The following is a 23,795-nucleotide window of genomic DNA, read 5'->3' as shown; positions in this document are numbered from 1 at the left end:
AAGCACATGCTGCAAATAATGAGACGGAAAATATGTCATTTATCCCACGAACCATTACGTATTCTATTGTTACATGGTAAACCATCTGCTTCATCATTCCCACGCTAGTATATCTTTTTATATGTGTTTGCAAAAACAAAATATTTGTTTGATTTTGCAATGAGACTATGGTCTATAGATGATTGGGCCTGTTTACATGTGTAAAAAGAAGCTAATAAATTACTACTAACATAACTTAAGTGGAAATGTCAACAGACTATTTTTAAGCAGGTGCACAATGTCGTTCTAGATGGGTTTCACCATTGTTGTGAACCTTAGTGCATTATTTTGAATGGTTAAATAGAAAATAGCCTAATATGGTTGTAGGAACATGGAAAAGTAATACTCAGTTGTAAAACATGCAGATATAATTGCACTCGAAAATAAAAGTGATAGTAGTGTATTAAGAAATAGTGTATTTTTCCTCTTAATGCCACATTGCAGTTTCTTCAAGTATCCAACTAACTGGGCATAAAATGATGTATAATTCCAAATGAAAAATATGCTGTGTGTAAACATTTTGCAACAAGACTGGGGGAATTTTCCAAATTCTGTGACAGCATCATTACTTTTGGGCACCACAAGCCATTAGGAAGGCAGACCTTGAGAGCTCAATAATATATAAGGCAAAGCTATATTTTATCATGAAGCACAAGAGGTGTCTGTCCTCCGTTTGCTGATACCACAGCAACGTTATCTCCTGTAGTTAATGAGTGTACAAGAAATTCCCATTAACTTATATTCCACGGTAATAGTGAACGTTTTTACTTACAAATATTCACCATTTTAAAATGTCCTAACTAATTAAGTATGGTGAGTTGTGCCTTGCATTACTTCATCTTATTTAGCAATTGTATACTTCTTGCCACAATATAGCAGGCAGGTTTCACTGCTGTCTATTTTTAAATCATGAGCATTTCCCATGAATAAGACAACAGTAAACAAGGGCATGCTTTTCAGAGTTCAATTTGAAAATAATTCCAGGTCCAGTTGTGGGTATATGAAATTATATAAATAAATGTCAAGGTGATTCCTGTTGCATCTCGCTACTGATTATTGGTCCCTACTCGTTTTAGCTGGTGTTTTTATGTACTCATGCTTTCTTTGGACAGACAATTTTAGTCTCTAAAAGCAAACGTCACAATTATAACCTGTAGAGAGCATTGTACCGGCTCCACAGGAATTTCCAGCAAGGATCCTTTCGGTCTCTTTATTCTCAATTTTTACATACAAGCCCATTTGAAACTGAATATTGATTGTCTAGAAAACTCATACTGAGATAAAAAAAGCATGAATTGCAAAACTGGTAGTTTAAATGGCTGCCACCCCAAGGTATACAGCGGATGATACTCCTCTATACTTTATAAGTGATTCATTGGCAAGAAATTTATGAAAATGAATCCAATGTATGAAGTAGGATCAGATAATTGGAACCAATATATCCACATGATCTCACCTCAAAATTAGCTAGTTACACATTAAAATTCACACAAATGTATTTCTCTTATGATGTTATATGCACATGGAAGTGGCTAGTTGTAGGGCTTGGTGATAAAGATATTTGCATTAAACTGAAGATGGTGTGACTTTGAGCCACTTTTCAGTAGGAGTAGTAGCCTATGTGGAAATAGGTGGTGCCTACATTGGTCTCATCACTCCTTTTAATAGTGAGCTCACATACTCCAGTGCATTGGCAGCTCTAGTGTAAAGTCCAAAGCTTGTAATAACATACATGCTAGAAGAAGCCAGCAGTCTCCATTTTAATCTCAGGTAGTATTTGGCCTTGCTCCCTGAGAAAACAGGCGGAGGTTGCTAAGAGCTGGGGTCTCACAATGGTATCTTACGCCGATGATACCCAGTTGGCGGTGGTCCTTAACGGAGAGTCCGACCAACTGGCATCCAACTTTGCGGATGGTTTGAGGGCAGTTGCCAGCTGGCTAACGGCCAACTGTTTACAGCTCAACGCCCTCAAAACCGAGGTGATGGTCTTGGGAAAACAGCCTGAGCTGTGGGGTGCAAATTGGTGGCCTAAAGAGCTGGGATCTCCCCCAAAACCTGTGTCGGAACTAAAGAACCTTGGCGTTTGGCTTGATTCCAAACTTACCTTCTCGTGCCACACCAAGAAGGTGGCATCTATGTGCTTCGGCATCTTACGTGGTTTGAGGCCTATCCTCAAATTTTTCGATGCCTCCACTCGCCAGATGGTGGTTCAAGCGAGTGTACTATCCAGACTCGACTACGCCAGCGCATTGCTTCTGGGCGCCAACCAGGCGGAAGTCCTGCGATTCCAACGGGTCCAGAATGCGGCAGCTAGAGCCCTGGTAGGCCTCCCGCGTGTCTGCTCAGCCCGCAGCACAATTGTTAAACTACACTGGTTGCCAGTCATCAGACGCATCGAATTTAAGGCCTTATGCTTTGCTTTTAAAATTCTGAAATCTGACACTCCCGCTATCCTCCAGCATCTCCTGACTCCTTATACTCCTTCGCGTAGCCTGCGCTCTGCTGGCCAAAGCCTGGCACTTGTTCCCCGATTCCATAAATGCAGAGTGGGTGGTCGATCTTTCATGGTGTTGGCCGCCAAACTGTGGAATGCACTTCCTGTCCACATTCGTTCTTTGGAAAATCTCTTTGCTTTTACGAAAGTTATGAAAACCTATCTTTTCCCCCTGCCTTACTAGTTTCCTTTTGACTTCCGCTTGTTTGTTATGTTCCTTTTCAGACATAGCGCCAGGACGCCCCTTCGCTGGGGCAGCTGTGCGCTCAAAAATACACTTAACATAACATAACATAACATAACAATTACATTGTGGAATTGGCACAGCTCCAGATATTTTACTTCAGCAAGAAATGGATTCTGGGGAAAGAAAACTGAGATGGAGTAACTGTTGTAAGCTTATACACGAAACAGGGGATTTAAACTGTATAATAAATAAGGTTTTGCTTTACTTCTGGGAGACTTCAGTGTTTTTGAACCCAACCGTCATGAGCGAGGCTTTAATCAAAGTCCTGTCATGCAGTGCCAGCGACTTTAAAAAAATTCTAGGAAGAATGTGGCATAGGACAGAGAATTTTAAATTAAGTAGGAGGTATTGTCTTTTTGGAACATTTGCAAGGAATGACATTCTTTCATTTTAGTGCTTACATTCTGCAGCCTTTAATATTTTCATTAATGTTAGTGCCATTGGCTGAAAGTGCAACATTATCGTAAGTTAACTTTCTTTATGAAATTACAAGCAGTAAGGTACTTATAGGCAAATAGATTTCTATTTAGGGACAAATTCCTAAGTTATCCAAGGATCAATTTTTCTTTTTACTTTAGAATGGTTTGGGGAAAGAGTTATGTGTGGAACCACAGTTTCAGAAGACAGATTACTGTGTGCTACACAGCAAGTTAGTAACACAGATGGTAGATATCTGTCCTAACCTGTCCCAGTAAACAATGATGCTAAGGTTGAAGAATGTAGCATTCATTTTTAAAGTTGATTGAGGCCCTATTGTACACTATGCAGTACATAGCCATACTGATAAAATTATAAGTGGGTTTATGTATTCAAAGCAGAAATAGCTTTAGTAGGCAATTACATAAAGATGATTCAAATCCAATAAGTTTCTATTCCACGCCCTATAGTAAATCATCCAGTCATTTTCGAGTTCCTATGTGTTGCCACATTTTCCACAGTAACTAGCTGCGGTAAAAGTCAGATTTTCTTTGAGATGGTTAAAAGCAAGTTTGGAAATTTAAAATATACATTTGTTCAAACGTATGTTACTTTAAAATTCATAATGAATCTCAGGGTTGACTTCAGTGTTTTACCTTCAGAGAAACTACAAAAGTTGCAAAGGCCTTTATCTGTTCATGCTCGGAGAGGTCTGATGCTGTGTTTTCAAGCAGGGAGTAATTAGTTTGTTTAGTCCTAATCCTGAGTAAGAATTATTTTAGTGCAGGATCGGCCTCTAGCTCCAAGTTTCATTCACTTTCCATAGCTAGAAATGTTGCTGAAACTTGCGAAATCTAGTACTTGCTCTTTAGGGGTTACCCAAATGAGGAGCAAATTAAAGTGTGTATTTGCAGTCGCAACATTCTTGATGCTCTAGAGTGGTCTGCACTGGTATCTCCTTTTTGAACTGTTATTCCACTTTCAATACATGTAACACTTCCTTACCCGCTTGATAACTCAGATCTGCGTTTTATAATTTAAATGTTCAGTATCATTGTGAGATAGTGCAAATGAATTGCTTAATTTTTGCTGGTACCTTGGATTTCTCTCGTCTACCCAGACTAACTATAGTTACTCAGTTTAACATGTACGGTATGCATTGCTATGATGAAAGTCAAGTCTGTGCGCAGTGAAATAAAATATAGCACGTGGTTTTCAACTGCACTGGTTTTTTACATAAATGACATTGCTTGTTGGCAAATGGGGTTCTTTCCCATCATCCAATAAGCACTGCAGTAATTTTAAACAAATACTTCAACTGGAAACATTAGATGTCACGTCATATTCCCGCCCACTGGTCACTCGCTTTGCATCTTACAGTAAGTAGGCAGTACCAATATGGAAGGCTGAGTATTTTCCCAGTGGGTTTCTTGTATTAATGCTACACCCTAAATCACAGTTTTCAAAAGTGCAGTGTGTTACAGAGGTGCCGATTACTGCAAGTGATGCACTTCTGTAATGTGCTGCCAGTTGCAGGTGGCCCTGTTATGGGACTATATATAATTAAATGCGAGGTAATGCGATGAAGAATAATACTGTCCGAGAAGATTGAAAATACTGGTAACACTATATAAACAGGTGTAAACGCAATCATTATGTACCCTACAACTGTATTTTTGCAAACCTATGTTGTTTCTGCAAAGCATGTTCAGTCAGGAAATGCCAATTTTGTCATGAAGTGGCACAATGTACAACCATAAATAGCAAGAAAATACTAATTTCGCTTCAGGTAAGTAAAACAGCATATTTTACCTGAATGTGGCAGTGTTTTTATTTCGAACATTTAGTGTGAATTTGGTTGTTTGTGTTTTCTTGTGCAGAACATGTAAGTGTATATCTGTTGTTTCCTGTTCTTGCTTGGAGGGTAGTACTGAGAAGCCAGTGCTGTTGGGGATGGAAAGGAGTACAGACACAACAAAAAAAAACATGCCGTTTTTGGTGTGCAAATTCATGAAATGTGCATTCATACCTTGGTATCTAAAATGGTGAGTATCTGGACTGGCATGGGGTCTCGTTAAGCACATGCAGTTTGACAACATTTTCCCATACCCATTTTAATATGTACTTCCTCTGCTGGTCACACGGGCGCTCGCCTAATCCACACCAGCATGTCTCAACCATGACATCATGGTTCCCACAACATAAGGCAACATATCTCCCTGCTTCTTTCCATCCAGTTTCTGAAACTCTTGTGTTGTGTAGTGTGCATTTTACACAGAATACCTCCCCACATTTATCTCGCTCCGGATGCCACTGGTTACTATGTCTAGTGCATTGTATTATAGTCAACGGTCCTTAACAAGGGCATACAAACAAATTTCTTCCAAAGACAGTTCAGATATTCTTTCAAATGTATTCAAGGGAACATCAGCTTCCATTGGTAATGATCACCGATGTCCCTTTGTGTCCCTGTGCCGGGTCCTGCTGCATCCTCAGGTGAGAAGATACATCAAAGTGAGATCCACTACAGCCTAGAGAATAGTTCCGTATGGCCTCAGTGTCATACAAGTGTTCAAGAGTGTACCCAGTCAATGTGTAGGAGTGCTTATCGAAGTACTGTCGGTGTGCACTATAATAGTTGGGAGATGCCTCAGAATGGTCAGCGGTTTGATGGGGAGACAGTTCAGAATGTAAATAGTCTTTCGATAGAGTCAAACTGGATTTTGAGATTCTGTCCGAATTGGGGCTGCCCATCCTCGAGAGCGCTGAAGGGCTGTTGTCATACTCATTCTCATGCGGGCTCAGGATCTTCCCATCGCGTTGCTGGATGTGCTCACATGGGGAGGTATTGGAAACAGAAGGAGCCCTGCATAGGACCCCACCCATTGGTGGCTGTTGGTAACTGGCAAAGCAAATTGAATGCTTCTTTCCGGTTCCATTAATGGAGCCCAGCTGATCAGCTGTAGTTTTCCGAAGCTGGAGCCTGCTCTCTTCCTCTTTAATCATTTGCTGAGTTGCTCGGATTAAGGTTTCAATTTTGCTGGGCTCATGGGGACTGCATTGGTACTGATCCGTGCGGTACCGTTCTCCTGATTCACTAGCAGACCCGGGATCTGGAGAGCTCACCACGCTGTCCTCATCCCAATGTCCACGTCCTAAAAAACACAGGAAAACAATGATAGTATGTTAGAGGTATTTATCTGCTCATATATTTAAACCGTCAAAACAAATACTACACAAGGGATTTGTTTCCCTGCCCTAGCGTCACCATTATTAGGTGGGGGCACCAAATCTGGCAGAAGGAAAATAATGGGGATTGCAAGGTTTTGGGGAATGGCATGCATGAATCAGATTACTGTGAAATTTCCACATTTTCCCCTGGTATTTCACATGAAGACTTTGCCTGATTGCAGCAGGTGAAATCTCCAGGTGAAGCCCCACAGAGAGGTGGTATTTGTGCACAATGTATAATTCCCGCCACCTTTGGGATTATCCAGTCACTCTTAATGTAGGTCTTAATAATTTTATTCTCACCAACTAGGTGGTATAGGTGTTGGATGTGTGTGGGTGCGTATGTGCATACGTGCATGTGTGCACTGTGTGCGAGTGTGTGTGTGTGTGTGCATGCCTAAATATCTATCCTAGTGGACGGAGGCCAGAAGGCACCCAGAGGTTTAGTGCAGTCAAGAACTCCATTCTGTCCTCGCACAGCTGGCCTGCAACACCTATGAAAAGATATGGTTGCACATGTGCTTTCAAAGACATTGAGGACCTGCAAAGCCAATACTATGGTTGTTTGTGACATAGCACCCCACTTGTCTTTGGCATGTGCTAAATAACACTCATTGTTCATTATTATGTTGTAAGCTTCTATCAGCATAGGTCTTTGATTACATTTGCTTTGTTTAGGACATCTGCAGCCTCATTGTGCCTCAAACCTCTGGCTAGGATTTCAATTAGTCACAGATTGCTGTCTCTATTGCGGAACTTAGCTGGCAATGTTTTTTTGAAGAATGCTCAGTGCTTGGGCATTTGGCAAATGGGCCACTGCATTAAGTACATAAAGACAACTAAAATAACATATATGCCTATAGGGGCTAGACAAGTACAGGAACAGCAACATACAGAAGAAATATCTCAAAATAGACACTTCTGCCTTGGAGAAGAGCTTGTGTCTCCCAAGCAATATAGCTTCAACTTACAGATGGGTTTACTGAAGAAGTTAGGAATGTACCAGTGCAGAAAAGCCACCTATCACCGTTTTTCAGCAGGGGATGCAATCCCTCTAAATAACAATGATCAAGGCACCTACTCACAGAACCCAGTAGTATGTCATCTAAACAGCGGCTTCTGTGCTGTACGTCTCACTATTCACATTTTGTATGTATTAGCTCCTACTGCACCTTGCACAGATCCCAATGCCACATGAGTGAAAGGCCAACATGGCAAGTAAACAAAAGAGCTGCACATATTACCCAGCAAGCTCTGACAACCCTGAAGAATCTGCTTCTCCCTCCCTCACTGTGTCAGTGGATCTCTCCATAGACCTCCCACAGTGAAATCTTCCCTTAATTTTGTATCTGTTTGACCTCATTGCAGTTACATATATTTAATGTTAAGCTCAGCGGGGAATGTCCAAATTGAGCGGCATACGAGAGTAAGTAGCTTTACCCCACAGCTTTTTATTGGTACGAGAATGCGCAAACAGGGTTCATTACAAACACCTGTCCAAATTGAGCGGCACACAAGAGTAAGTAGCTTTACCTCAACGAGTTTCGTTAATACACTTCTTCATGGAAGGTTCAAACGTCAGAAAGGTGCACTAACATCCCCACAATGCACCTTTCTGACTTTTGAACGAGTCCATGAAGAAGTGTATTAACGAAACGCGTCGACGAGAGTCAGGTGTTTGTAATGAACTCTGTTCGCACATTCCCGTACCAATAAAAGCTGTGGGGTAAAGCTACTTACTCTCGTGTGCCGCTCAATTTGGACATTCCCTGCTCAGCTTGATATTTAATGTTACCTCACATTAACTCCATCTAGAATATTGTTAATGGACAAGTTTCTCATTAGTAAATAAAGAAACTGAGGGATGTCCTCTGCTTCCTCAAACGCCACCAAACTGAGCAATGCAGAGCGCTCTCTAGATTCAACTTTATTATTAGATCTTTCACTAGTACAGCTTGGATTTGACATTTTAAACTTCCCCTGGCCCACACGTCTTTCAGTATGTTGCCCAATAAACCCCATCTCAGTATTCCAAAACCAAGCTACTGCACCCACGGCCTCCAGTCACCTCCTAATCTCAACCCCGAACAACACACTGCCAGGAGGACCTACTCACCGAATGGAAACTTTCCAATTACCACATTATGTCTTTCCTCATCCTTTCCAAATCTATCTCTTTAAGATCCTTATATAGCCTCCTTATCTACTCCATTGATCAAGTGTCTCCTTCCTGCAACTAAATTCACTACCCTCTTCACTTCTCAGTGAAAATTTGAATGACTAGGACATCCCTCATGCTTTATGATGCTCTACACACTGTGTCATTACTTGACAAAAAGCAACCTCAATCCAATCATCTTTCAAACTTCTCACCAGCCAGACTTACCTTTTGTTCTCCAATTGCTCAATCTCTTCATTGTGTTCATCAAGGTGTGTTTCTCATAAATCATTTAAATTGACTCCAATTTCATACTCTATTATCTCACCGGTTCAACCAGTCTCAATGCTCTACTTCCTATCCTCTACTTCAAAGCCTCTTTTACCATCCCAACACTAAAACATCATACACAGAACCCTTTCAATACCAGAAACAACTGCCCTATTTACCCTACCCTACTTCTCTAAACTCACTGGTAGCATGATCACCACTAAATATCTGTGCGATTCTCTGAAACTGGACATCGTTAGAATACATTCCACTGAGATTGCACTGATCCACATCGTATACTTCATAACCTTCAACCATTAAACCATCTTTCTTTAAGCTTATTCAACCTTGATCTCTCTGCTGTATTTAATGGTGCCAACCTCAACATTTTCTATATTCTTTGTCAAGCTTGGGTCTTGGCACAGCACTCCTCTGAATCTCATCTAACTAAGCTGTCCCCTTCTACTGTGTCCTTCAGCTCCTCAGTCATTATTATCAGCATGCACCCACTAAAGGTTCAATTGCTCTCTCTTCTTACACGCAGAAACACACACACATAAAATATCTCCCAATGCCATCTCATCATTGAGATCTAGCTAACTACTTTTTGTTGATGACACTGAGAGTATATTCTCCTTTCTCTCCTTTACACTTCAATTCTAAGCTTGTGACACTGACTGCCTCTGTGTCAGGATGTAGCCACTTGCTTCTAAATTATGTGCTACCTAATTCTCAATACAATTCCCCGCCATCCAGTGCTCTCAAAGTGAAATTAGTTCACATCTCATCTTCACCCTCAACATCTGCTTCCACTCACTGAGTTTATTTTGACCAACTGATGGGGAGATGTACCTGCATTATATTGAACGTCCCTTTTATATACTACAATCTACTCAGATTCAGATTCAGATTAGCTTTATTCGATCTACTCAACAATCACAATATGCTCCACCAACCCAACTCAACTTTCACTAGGCCATGACCCTATTTAATACTCGTGTTCCAGAAAGCTAGCCATACCATAATCCACTCAAAAAAGTAATTTCAAAAACAGCTGAAAAACTACTCAGGCATGCTTTTCAATACCAGTTTACATTTCCTAAATCATCTTTTACTCTTCCGTCAGGAATCAAGTAGATTGTACAAAATGTCTCTATACAGGGTCTTTACCTTGATATTGAAGTCTTTCTATGGCCAGTTTTCCCTCCACACCTAACCTTCTGGAGGTTATCTCCATCTGCCCCTCTGATTAACTTTATTTGATCACAAATGTTAAAATACCCACCATTCCTTACGCCCCCTGAAGCTCCTCGAGTCTAAAGTCTTTTTCCTTCCAGTACCCTTTATTGGATCCCTCATGCCCTCTGTTTAAACGCTGCCACAATGCTCAGCGTCTACAAAATAGCCACTAAACAACACATTCTCAAAGTCAATGAATTGCTTTGCCTTCTTTACTCACCGGTATCACTACCTATTCCACTGCATTAATAATCGTCTCTCACTGACATTGATGTATAATAGCTGAAGAAACAGTTACGTCTCACTCATTAGTCAAATACAGATTTTCTGTTTTCATCCACCGATAGGTTCATAATGTTCCTATATGACATTTAACCTCTGCACAGCATTTCAAACTAAGGTGCTGAACAATTACACTGATACAAAATTCGTAAAAGCCCATGTGCGCCAGGAGCAAAAATAGACAACAAAACTTTTGGTAAGGGGTTCACTGGCCCTTTTGCCCTTTTCAGGTAGCAACTGATAGCACAGGCCAATTATACTTTAAGGGTGTTAACATGTCTATTTCAGACACCATTCAAGTTTCACCTAATGTCCCCCACCTGTCTGGAACAGCTATCTGTAACTGTCTGACTAAATCATTGTTCATCAGTGATTGTATTTGGACAAACTGCATTTTAACTGTTTATTGCGGCATATATCTGTAGAATTACTCTTGGAACAGGTTGGAAATTAGCTCTGTTGCACTTGATCCTTCCCTTTTCACATTCTTCCCCTCTGCCATCCCTCCCAAATCTATTTATTATTAGAATTAGTTGTACAAATGTTTGTTAAATCTATAATTCTAGTTCCTCCTTTGAAATCCCAATAAAATGTGCATTTTAGAAAAGTACTTTGGACAACATGTAATGTACATTATAATTGTGAAAAAAATCTGTTTGACATTAATATATTCTCTAAAACATGTTCACGGAAATTAACGGAATTTATAAGTGGGTTTGACACATTTTTCTCAGCAGTGTAGAGTTAACTAAATGGTACAGTTGTCACATTAAAACATAACACATGCAAACATTGGAAACAGAATGCCTTGGATAAATCCCAATTTCCACAACACTTCTAATTAGCGATAATCTGAGTGTTTAGGTTTTGTAATCTCACAACAAATCTGCAGGTATATACTAGAATGCACCAAAGAATTAACCCAACAGAAGTGAAATTCTTAACTAGTTATGCACTGTTTTATGAAGGATACAATCATTAACCACCACTCTTTTAGTATTTGCATAAAGCGCCCAAATGTAAAATGTATCACAGAGTTTTAAAAAATCTAACATGCAGTAGTCCATGTGACTTTTAATTGCTTTTTTGTTCTTCATTAAATTGTGAGTATTTCTCTTACCGGGAATCCTGTGAATTGAAGCTATGTGTGGCATACTGTTGTCGTACCCATCTCTACTCTCAGGAGAACTCTTAGTGAGGGGCAGCACTGAACGGGAGCCCCACCAAGTCTCTCTTCCTGTCTGTGGAGTGCCCAAAAAATATCTGCCGGCCTCACACCTGCCTCCGTCACAGGCTTGAGTATGGAGGTGTCTTTCATCAGTAAGCCTGGAATGATCAATGGCGAAGCCATAGCAAAGAGAATTCCGATCAGAGTATTGTCTGTAGGCACAGGAGACATCATGATGCTGGGAGTTTGATCTCTCGCCGGTGTCCGGAAGTTGGGGTGACGCAGTGTCCGTCAAGGGGCTACCCCCCCATTGACTGTCATGGTCAGATTCAGATCTCTCCGTGTGGAATCCAGAATACTAAAACACAGAAAAGCAAGATCCACCTGTCAACATTGCAAATATTCAGAGTTTTGATACTGTCCAATACCATATGTGATAAAACCTCAAAATGTAAAACATTATTGCTATTTCAGCATTCAAGAACATTGAAATGCCTGAAAAAGAAATTTCTTATTGTTAAGAGTTCACCTTTAGATACTCTCCATTTTTATGCAGTAATTTACCCTGGAAAGAACTCTAAAAAACACAATGGTACATATATTTCTGCATATATAAATGCTAAGCAATAGCGCATTATCACATGGTACTTTTTTTTCTCCAGGCGGACAATATTTCCCTTCTTTTCTCCAGAGAAACTCTACCATTGTACACCTACCAGTGTTGATGATGTTAAATTAACCCTGCCATTAGAATGTTTTTGAATATATGCAAAGCTACAATTTATATAAATTCACCGAGTTTGTATGACATTCCTACCTTGGATGTCCCTGGGAGGACTTTAGGCCCCATGTAATATTACCCCATACACGTGTAAATACTACATATGAAAAATCAATTTGAGAATAAATTCACATTTTGGGACAACAAAACGACAATTTGCACTCAACAATAATGCCATTTCTGCAAGTAATTTGATCTAGGTGTGCAAATAGCTTTGTGAAACGGACACTCTGTGCGCTGTATAACAAGTGAAATGGGCTGTTATAAATTGGCTAGAGACAGCATCAGTTGCCTAAAGATTGGTTGCCCAAAGATCAGAACATACACCGTCAAATACCTATAGCATGTATCACCTCATATTTGGGAAGTAGCCAAAATCTCTGTTTCTCTGCAATGCTTACTATATAACGTATAAGCAAACTGTAAAATGTCAGTCTTATCCAGGATGGGTGGGCCCTTGCCATGAAGGATCTTGTGAGAAGTGCACAGAGATTTAAAATGGACTCTCTCCTGTATTGGTAACCAGTGGAGCGATCTTAGGGCAGGTTTAGCTGAGCACCTGTCAACAGCCTGGCTGCTGAGTTCTGAACGACCTGGAGTTTAGCAATGACGGATTTGGGAGCGCCCAGATACAGGGCATTGCCATAGTCCAGTCTAGATAGAATGAGGTCCTGGATGAGAAGATTCCGAGAGTCGGGGGGGAGGATTTTGCGGGTTGTTCGAAGGAGACCAAAGCAAACGCCCGCGGTTTTCCTAGCTTGGGTTTTGAAGTGAGGTCATGGTCGAGCCATATTCCCAGACTTTTTATGTTTTCTTTAGGAGTTGGTGCCGGTCCCATGCAGGTGGACCACATAGTCTCAGGTGAAAAGTTAGATTGGTTACCTAATATCAGTATCTCAGTTTTCTCACTATTCAGTTTGAGGTGTGAGTTGGTCATCCAGACGGTTATGTCTTTAGGACAGGAGCACAGGTTTTCGGGGGATCGATACAGTTGATTCAGAGATATGATCAGCTGGGTATCGCCTGCGTAGCCGTGTGTTGCCCCCGAAGCTAGGGGAAGAGTGAGCCGACCCTGCCGAGAACAGCCCGGTGAGTGGAAGGGCTGGGGGGGGCTCCGTGAGGCTGCAGCTGTTGCCATGTGAGGGACTAAAGTCCGTCCTTGTCAGCCAGAGAGAGGGGAGCCCCGCCTGGAGAGACCAGCCCAGTGAGTTGAGAGGGCTGGGGGGCTCTGTGATGTTGCTGGGGGTGCCGGTGGAGGCACAAGGTCAAGAGCGATCCCGTGTGGCAGTGGGCCGCTCCAACGTGGAGATAGTGGTGCGGGAAGGGCGGCCCCGGTTGGCAGCGGGTCGCCCCAACGTTGTTTAGAGCCCCGAGAGGCTCCGTAGGTGCGCAGGTCGGTGCCTGTGTAGGCACAGCGTCCGGGGGCATTTTCATTTACTTTAAGAGCCCAGCGAAGCTCTTGGGGAACACCAGTGATTTTAGAGCCTGCGTGGCTCGAATGTGGCTACAGCCTGCGCATATGTGACTTCAGAGCCTGTGTGGCTCCAACAGTGGCGCAGTTCTGTTTTAGGGTCAGCGAGGACCCTGTCGCAGTTTGGCTCCAGCTGCCCAGCAATTAGTGGGCAGCTGCACCATTTAGGCGCAAGATGGAGAGTGAGTCCCTGAGAGGGACAGAGATGGCACAGAGGTGCCCGGCCAGTCACAGCTGCGCAGCACTTAGTGCCAGCTGCAGTGTTTAGGCCCTTGTGAGTGTTCCCAGGTGCCCAGCAAGTAGTGGGCACCTGCCACGTTTAGGCCCCTGACATTGAGACTCAGGGCGTCCTAGCCCCAACAAGGCCAGTTGGCCTAGGGACTGCCACAGGTAGTGGCTTATGTAAGGTTTTGCGCAATTGTGTGGTTTATTCCTGCACCTCTGAATGTTTTTAGACATCATGTGATTCTTGCGCTAGACTTCAAATACTTTTCTGTGTATAAGAAGGGGCTGTGTCCCCTTCCAAAATGTTCTTGTTTCTAACTTGAATCTGCCAGGGGCGTGCTGCTGCTGGGGCTCAGGGGGAATCCCTGAGCCCTGCCCAGCCCCTGGACACCTGATGGACTTTTCCTGCTAGGGGCTATGCTGCTCCCTCCCTTACTCCTGGACTGCTGAGGTCCTGGACTGCTGAAGGACTTCTTATTGGCTTTATTGTTGCCTTTTAGCGCTGGGAGCGCTGTAATTTTACCCTCAGCGCGTGGTAGCTCTGTTATGGCCGTGTGGGAGATCGGTGTGCTCATCGGCACAACATCGGGAGTGAAAGGAGGCCCGTGGTGCCTTCCTGCGTGCAGAATCACCCCCAACGAAACTGCTGGGTTGAGCCGCCCACACTGCGACCTGTGGCCGTGGGAATCATCAGCCCGTAATTCACCGCCGCGGCCCGGGGGCCTGAGAGAGCCCTGCAGCTGTTTACCCCGCTCCGCAAAGCCGCGGAGAAAGAAACGAAGGGGCCGCGACCTGATTGGTCAATCGCTATCCAGAGCCGCGCTCTGATTGGCTGTCGGGTTGCCGAAGCTGCCTGGTGAAGGAGGGAGTGCCCCGGGAGCCGCGCTGCTACTGGTTGACTCCCGGGCGAGGAAGGGGGCTCGCCGCAAAGGCCGCAACGTGATTGGGCCAGGTGAGGAAGAGCAGCGTCACCCGACCGGAGGCTCGTCTACCGAGCAGCGCCTTGATTGGTCCCTGTAACCGGGACCTCTGGGGACGCCGCCGAAGCCGTGTGTTGCCCCCGAAGCTAGGGGAAGAGTGAGCCGACCCTGCCGAGAACAGCCCGGTGAGTGGAAGGGCTGGGGGGGGCTCCGTGAGGCTGCAGCTGTTGCCGTGTGAGGAACTAAAGTCCGTCATTGTCAGCCAGAGAGAGGGGAGCCCCGCCTGGAGAGACCAGCCCTGTGAGTTGAGAGGGCTGGGGGGGCTCCGTGATGTTGCTGGCGGTGCCGGTGGAGGCACAAGGTCAAGAGCGGTCCCGTGTGGCAGTGGGCCGCTCCAACGTGGAGATAGTGGTGCGGGAAGGGCGGCCCCGGTTGGCAGCGGGTCGCCCCAACGTTGTTTAGAGCCCCGAGAGGCTCCGTAGGGGCGCAGGTCGGTGCCTGTGTAGGCACAGCGTCCGGGGGCATTTTCATTTACTTTAAGAGCCCAGTGAGGCTCTTGGGGAACACCAGTGATTTTAGAGCCTGTGTGGCTCGAATGTGGCTACAGCCTGTGCATATGTGACTTCAGAGCCTGTGTGGCTCCAACAGTGGCGCAGTTCTGTTTTAGGGTCAGCGAGGACCCTGTCGCAGTTTGTCTCCAGCTGCCCAGCAATTAGTGGGCAGCTGCACCGTTTAGGCGCAAGATGGAGAGTGAGTCCCTGAGAGGGACATAGATGGCACAGAGGTGCCCGGCCAGTCACAGCTGCGCAGCACTTAGTGCCAGCTGCAGTGTTTAGGCCCTTGTGAGTGTTCCCAGGTGCCCAGCAAGTAGTGGGCACTTGCCACGTTTAGGCCCCTGACATTGAGACTCAGGGCGTCCTAGCCCCAACAAGGCCAGTTGGCCTAGGGACAGCCACAGGTAGTGGCTTATGTAAGGTTTTGCGCAATTGTGTGGTTTATTCCTTCACCTCTGAATGTTTTTAGACATCATATGATTCTTGCGCTATTGTATTGTTCTGGTACCTCTGAATGTTTTCATGCATCATGTGTCTTTCTTTCCCTGCGCTGCACCTCTGAATGTTTTAGGCGTCATGTGTCTCCTAGCGCTGCATCTCTGAATGTGTTTGTGATGCATCATGTGCTTTGTTCTTAACACCGCTGAATGTGTAGGTTTATGCATCATGTGTTTCCCTTTACTACTCCTCTGAATGTATATTTATGCATCATGGGTAATGTGTTCTTTTCTAGACTCCTAAATGCTGTGTGATACTTAGGTGGTTGTTCTTTTTGATACAGGTGGTCCTAGTGAGGTCCTGGTCCCCTGCGTGACATTCTCCTAAGGTGGTTAGGGTTGCATAGGTGGTACTTACCTGTTACCAGTAGATACTGGTTGTGATTTATAACTGTTATTTTGTGCTATACTTATTCTAATTTCTGACAGTATTTCTATATCTACAAAGTGTTGATTCTGACAGTGGCCCATGTGGCCCTGTCCTGTACATAATCCCTTATGAATGTTGCCCGTGCCAGTTGGCACCATGTACATGTGTGATTTTTATCTGATGTGTGTTTACAATACAAAAGTTATTTTAATATAACCTTGTGTGGAGTCCCTTTTGTGGTGTGCCTAGGATGTTGTTGCTGTTGTGTGCTGGCGCAAATGCTTTACACATTGCCTCCGAGTTTAGCCTCACTGCTCGTGCCAAGCTACCAAGGGGGTGAGCAGGGGTTATCTTGGCGTGTGACTTCCTTGCCCTGACTAGAATGGTGGTTTCTGCCTGGCTTTGGCGTCAGCCTTAGCCTACCAGAAATAGCCAGTTCTAACCCTCCTCATTGTAATTGTAATTTAGATTTATAAAGCGCGTTATCACCCTGAAGTCTCTAAGCGCTGTCAGAGGGAGAACCTAAACCAAGTGGAGTGGGAAGGCGGTTGCTTAAATAGTGCCCGAAGCCTCTAAGAAAAGCACAGTCTTCAGCTTCTTCCCTGAAATGGAAATGAAGTGAGTTCGTCAATGGGCCTCAAAAGCCAGTTAAATCGTCCCACAAAGCAGCATCAATCTAGGTCAGATATATTATAAACTTTGCTCAGAATTATGTGAATCATTCCAAAAAATGCTTTAAATCTGACCAGAAAAAAACTTAAAAAGTTTGGCATCGACAATGAATTATAGAAAGCAGCATTTGGCTATGTCTAGCTTTAGTTGTATTTTATTTCTATGTTAGTATAGCACTGCCAGATGGTCACTTTAGATTGCTCTCTGGGAGAAGAGTGGGTGTTTACAGGAAGGGATAGAGGGTGTTCATCCTCAATTCAGTGCTAGTTAATCTTATGATGTAGTTCAGCAGGTGAGCGGGCAATAAGCATGTCTGAATAGGTTTCAGTCTTATTGGTGGTTTAGGATGGAAAAGGATCTGATAAGGATGTGCACTGAGCATGTATGCCCTGCAAATGTCGGAGTTTCAGTGTGTGAATGGAGTGTACATTCTAAGTATTTGCTTATATAGTCCCAGACACTGTCTCTATCCTTATTTATACTAGAGTAACTAGCTCCCTCTAGGGCATAATGGACACAGTTTCCAATCCAGGACTTTTGTTTGATAGCCTAATTCATTCTGGATATTGTTGTCTGGTTTTTCATCCATTGGACGTATTAGACTGTATCCCTAATCACTTGGAGTTGGGTGCCCTCAAAGTGTGTTTGTATGGCCGGTACTATGTTGAGTTGTTTTATAATTGCTACACCTAGAAAAAGACAATCTTTATCTAAATGTCTAACGTAATTAAATGTTTTGATGTGTGGGCTGCTAATGTTACCATCAACCCTAAGGTATTCCTTCAGTATTATGTAGTTCACAGTGGCGGCTCCTACGCTAAGGCGGAGGTGCGTCACCCCACTTTGCATTTTCCCCAACAGGCTGCATTACACAGCTGATGAGGAACATGCACAGGATCCCTGTATCCGTCTGAGTGCAGCACCACGGCGCTCAGACCAATCACAACGCTGCTGACTGCCGGGACTGCAGACAGGAAGAAGGAATATGGAAAACGATGGAGGAAAGGTGGCGGCCAGCCATTTCCAGGTAAGTCTTTGTTCATCCCATTAAATAAAGCGAAACATTTGGACTGGAAAAGAAATCAGCCAATCCTAGTGTTTGTAGGTTAGCAATCACGTCATTAACAGGCACACATGCTAGCTCGCCACAAACTAAGCATATCCACGAATATCACAAAGTAAATCAAGCCAGCAGTGCTTTATAAACTGTCTGCAATGTTACAATACAATAATTTTGTAACCATACCCCATAATTTAAATATCAATATTACTTAAGTAAACTTCTATTCCAACATACGAAAAGCAAACTAATTAATATACATTTGTATAAGTGAGAGGTGGTTCAACACCATCTACTGATAAATAATAGGTTAGGAACTTGATTTATAGGTAAACTTCCTTTTACACCTTTGATCTAACCCTATCATCAAGGACACTGGACTTATGCGCCAGGGGAACGACAAATTATGTGGCAGGTTTAAGTAAATTGTGCAGCAAGAAAAGCCAAATTATGCAGCTCAATTTGTGCTAGTAATATTTCATTATTTTGACATGTTGCGCGTGTTAACTCTATTTGGGCGGTGGTTGCACCTCATTAGTACCAGTTTAACACCCAAATAAGCAACGCTTGGAAAGGGCCTCCTACTACGTTGCGACATGCTGCGCTTTTAGTAATATATGAATCGTTTGAGCTAGAAAAAAACGTTGTTAAAATATGCAGATTGTGTAGCAGATGAAGGATTATATGGTAAATGTGGCAAATCTATAATTATGTGACTAACACCATGGCAGCAATATTCCAGTGTTCCTGTTTATCTTAGACAGGTTTACAATATTTGAAGCTGGCATTTAGAAATCTACCAACAACAGGTGAAGAGATACAATAAGTGAATTATTTGTTTTACCACACAGAAGCCTTCAGGGGGTGTTAAATGTGTGATAAGTAGTTTCTTGTGCATTTCAAATGATTTCTATTTACAGGAAAGTGATGTAAATGCACCAAACAACATGATACAACAAATTTACAGCACCTGAAATGCTTGCTTGTATGTACCGCTAAAACCTGGTACCAACCTTACACTTTTAAATGTGGAAAGCAGGTGGAAACACTGTTTCTGAAAGTTATTCTCTATTTAGACCTAAACCTGCTGTAATATCACGTTTAATGGTAGTGGTACCACAATTACTAAATCATGGCGTTACCGTAGAGGACCTGCCCATATCCAAGCAAGGGCCAAAGTGTTTGTAAGAATCTATCATCAATTAAATGAACTCAGTATCATTTCAGATGCTTATAAACTACATGGGGAGGGAAAATTTCCTGCAGCAAAATTCCGATGAAGAAAATGTAGCCCAGGAGCCACTGAACACTGATCCATTGCCATAAATAGGTAATTGGCTTTTGGTACTGCATCTTTACAACTTACAGTATCTGTAGTACAACAGGAGATACATTTTAACGCAATACAGTAACGTTTTCTCTCAGCAGTTATCAAATGTAACACCTCTCAGATAGGAACATATGGATACATGTGTCTCTCAACCTCCCACCTCCTGCCTCCAACTAGCTTGGGATTAATTTGTAACATCAAGTCAATAAATACAGTGTACAAATTATTCCCATAGTTGACAGAGTTTCAACAGAAAGGACGTCTGAAATCTGCAGTCCATTGTCTTTCTCATGGGATCTGACTTTCCGACTTATCGCTTATGCATAAGTTGGACACCAGAGGGTGAGAGGTCAAAGGACAAAAAGGGGCTAACATTCCTCTACACCATGGCATCTTGATGCATTGCATTCTGGGGATCAGAGTCAAACGGCAGCTGATGGAAACACAAGCTAGCTTATTTCAAGACAGTGATTAATAGCAGCAGTTTCTAGTCAATCTGGTATGGGTCACAAATTGCACGTTTCTTTCCCAAAATAAGTGAGGAGCGAGACATTGACCAATAACCTCCTTGTTCACCTCATTGTTCTTACTGAAATCTGTGGGTACATTCTAGAAGCTCTCGAAAAAGAACTATGATAAGTTTTATTAAGGTAAGTGGCCCTGGATAATGATTTGTAGTTGATCTTGACACGTACTATAGGCTGCTAGACTAAGGTGGAATGTTTGTCTGTATTTAATATGAAGTCAGTCTTTATAATAATAATTTTAATAATAATGTCATATTAATACATTTTAGGTCGTTAAGGGAACGTTGTTGGTCGAAAAAAACAAATGATGTTAACAAGAAGTAGTAAGACAGAACCGTTTTGAAAATGTGCCTGCATTTATGTTTTTTAAATCTGGGGGTCCCTACTGCCCACTAGGACCGACAGCATGCAACAAAGATGTCTGGTGCCTTCCTGTATAGAAAGGTAACTTAAGCACTGGTCTTGCTCTCATAAAAGCATTATGTATTGGCATAGTCCACATTTTAAAATGGGGTGGGAGAGAGGGAGAGGGAAAGAGGAAGAGAGAGAAGGAGAGAGAGGGGGGGGAGAGAGAGAGAGAGAGAGAGAGAGAGAGAGCGAGAGAGAGCGAGAGAAATTATACACTGCACAAAATCACTGCGTATGAAGTTAGGAAAAAGATGATATTATTCCAAAAGTTGTTTTTTCTCAACAAAGAAAATATTTTTCGATGTTAATTCTCCCCTTTACAAAAACTTGAGATCATGGGAGATATTAATGCACATTCAAGTTCAGCAGTATACGTTCATATGGATCATTTGAACAACAAATAAGACCACAGAGGGCACTAGAAATGTTTGTGAACACCCACAATGTCACCCCTGTGTGGGTGATCGCCTTATTTGCATGGACCAATGCTCCCCGACACATTACCAGGTGCACTCATTTGGTATAATTTCTGCATAAATATGTGAAACGTTCTCAAATGTACAAATTCTGTGTGCAAACAAGTCGAACCTTCTTTGTGAATCAGCATCCGATTCTGAGTCAAAGTTTTCCACTTTTTCCACAAGTAAGTCTGACTTACATGAGGAGAATAATTTCTTAACTGAATCTTTAAATTCTTTCTGTGACCTCCTCACTTGAAGAGGATTCAGTTTCAAACACTGAATATGATCGTGGTTTTTTGTAAATATCTACAATGAATAGTCTGTTGGTGCATGGAAAACATACTGAAAAGTGCTGAAAGTGTCCAAAAAGCACCATAGAAAATTATATTAATTATTTCCTATGTAAGTCCTAATGTGCATTTTGATATCCCTCTAAATTGTTGCCAACGCTGCCGTAATGTCAGGCAAACAACGATATTTTAAAATCATAGCCATCAGCAAACATTTCTGCAAGTAACGGAAGTGCTCTTATTTTAATACCCATTACTTAAGACAAAGTCAGGAAATGTTATTGATCTTCTTACCTTTGCTATTTTGAGGGTCTTCGGGTGTTTAATTAGAAACCAGTCACATACATACGTGAAATCTTACCAGTTCTCTGGGACATCAGAAATGGCAAAGTTAATAGGCCTATCATTGGCTGCCGGTTTCTGATTTTGTCAGCGCTTGTTTTTATTGTATTTTATAAGAAAATGGCTAGGAGCGAATATATTTTTTAGCCCCAAAAAAACCACACATTACCATCTACAGTAGACTCTGGAACTGAAAGGAACTGTCTGGGTGTGCTCTTGTGAATGAGCAGAATGCCATCACTCTCAGTAATGGTAGTTCTTTGCCGAAGTGGGACGATGATCTACCCAGTGCTGTATGCTCTAGTTTAGTGGGCGGAAGACAAAAAGTGAATGATACACCAACAGACCAAATGATGAGAAAAGGATGGCTGAAAGCCCCTGTAAGGCTATTGTATATCTATTTGTGTAGGAGCAAATTCAGATGCCAGCAAAAGAGTGGTGGGGAGTGACTCCACATATGGTGAGTGCATCTGTTGGAAATGGGGGCCTCAGGGACAATCCTAAACTACTAAGTCTCTGTGAGACCTGCTGTTACACCCCATATGCATAGCAGAAAAGTTGTCTAAATATGGCCTGGGTGCTGGAGATGACAATTTTCTGTGTGATATTACGCTACATTTTTGCCTTCGTTGGCTGAACCCATTTTTGTTGGACCTTGGACTCTGTACACTTTACTTCTGTTAGCCAGTAGTGAAGTGTATCTGCTTCTATTTTGAAACATTCACCTAATTGGCACATATCATTTACTTATAAGTATGTAGTATATAGTACTACATGTGCCTAGGGCCTCTAAATTAAATGCTACTTTGTGGGGAGCAGTATATATTTTGCCCCCGCTGACGTAGCAGTGAAAAACATGTCTCCAAGCCTGCCCCTGCAGCCTGGGTACTTGGAACAATAAAAGAAATTCTAGGTCTAAACCTTCCTTTTTACTTCTTATAAGTTACCCCTAAGGTAGGCCCCATAAGCCCATAGAGCATTTCATAAATAGAGGATATATATGTTTTCCATAACTTAAAATAAAGGCTGAGGCTTGGAGCCTTCGGTGGTGTTCGAGTGATTCCTATGCTACGGTACCAAGCTAGAGCTCCAATGTAACGACGGCGGCCGTGTCGTCAGGAATGCACCATCCCGAGAACCTGGGAGCCTTGGGACTGTCTTCCAGCCAGCCCTGCGGTGGGGCACCGCCGCATAGGATTAGGAAAACACCTTCAACGGGGGCCCATCATGGGTCTTGCAGTCCGGCAGAACATTGCACATCTAACCTGCACTGCAAATCCCATAATCCTTAGCGCAGTTCTATCCAAGCAGCCTATCAGGAGGCGCGCTATCATAGGAGTGAAAAGGGGGGTGCGGGAGTGCTCTTCATCCGCCAGAAGCTTCTGAAGAAGAAATATCGAAACGCGTCAGGCAGGCATGTGACTGCTAAAAGGCATCCGCTGAAGAATGTTTTCCATACCTTAAAATAAAGGCTGAGGCTTGGAGCCTTCGGTGGTGTTCGAGTGATTCCTATGCTACGGTACCGAGCTAGAGCTCCACTATATATATATGTATGTATATATATATATATATATATGTATGTATATATATATATATATATATATACACATAAAAAATAAACAGCAACCTCTTGAGTTAAAGAAGTGAAGAGGCCACAAGGGGGAATGACGGAAAACCTTTTAATTGGGAATAAAAACGGGCATAATGCATTTCGGCTTAATTGCCTTCATCAGATGCCACTGTAACAGGATTTAAAACTTGACCCCTGTTTCTTAAACTTGCCTCAGTCACTCCTGTAGATAGGAGTCAGTTGCACCAAAAACGCATTGTCATGTGACCACTGCAGACATGAATGAACTGCAGTCCCCAGAAAGCACTGTTGCTTGGAAAATAGTCCGTTTTGGCGAATGCTGAGTGAAATACGTGAAAGGCAAGTAAAAAGAAAAGTTCGAATCCGGGGTGTCCAAAGTGGTGCATTCCTGCTTGTTGGTAATCCCACAGGCTTCCTTTGTTCCCCACACGCTCCAGCCTTGATTTTCAAAGTCCGTCGGGCCACGAGACAGAGATGCAGTGAACCTGTCTCCCTCGTGAAGTCACGAGCTGCGCTGCAGCAGCCAGGCGTCGTCCGTGTTGCAAGGCGGGCTGGAGATCTTCCAATTCCTTGGATAAGTTTAAATGCAAAGCAGGTGCCAGTGCTACTCCAGCCTCTTGTAGGGCGGGGCCCCTTTGCCACGCCTCTGGCGTGCGTGGAAAAACAGATAAACAGCAACCTCTTGAGTTAAAGAAGTGAAGAGGCCACAAGGGGGAATGACGGAAAACCTTTTAATTGGGAATAAAAACGG

At 43.0% G+C, this 23,795-nt stretch overlaps 1 protein-coding gene across 1 annotated transcript in view; it reads right to left on the bottom strand.

Moving 5' to 3' along the window:
- Nucleotides 1-2,841: 2,841 nt before the first annotated feature.
- SIM1 (SIM bHLH transcription factor 1) overlaps nt 2,842-23,795 on the bottom strand; it is a 271,876-nt gene continuing 250,922 nt past the window's right edge. Inside the window, exons 10-11 of the mRNA XM_078648380.1 lie at nt 11,498-11,903; nt 2,842-6,352 (exon numbers count right to left, since the gene is read on the bottom strand). Coding sequence (XP_078504506.1) covers nt 5,625-6,352; nt 11,498-11,903 — 1,134 coding nt within the window. The 3' untranslated portion in view covers nt 2,842-5,624. The remainder of the gene's footprint in view (nt 6,353-11,497; nt 11,904-23,795) is intronic.

Source organism: Lissotriton helveticus, chromosome 6 (assembly GCF_964261635.1).
Source record: "Lissotriton helveticus chromosome 6, aLisHel1.1, whole genome shotgun sequence".
Taxonomy (NCBI): domain Eukaryota; kingdom Metazoa; phylum Chordata; class Amphibia; order Caudata; family Salamandridae; genus Lissotriton; species Lissotriton helveticus.
The sequence above is the reverse complement of the archived record's forward strand: the minus strand, read 5'-3'. Positions and strand labels throughout refer to the sequence as shown.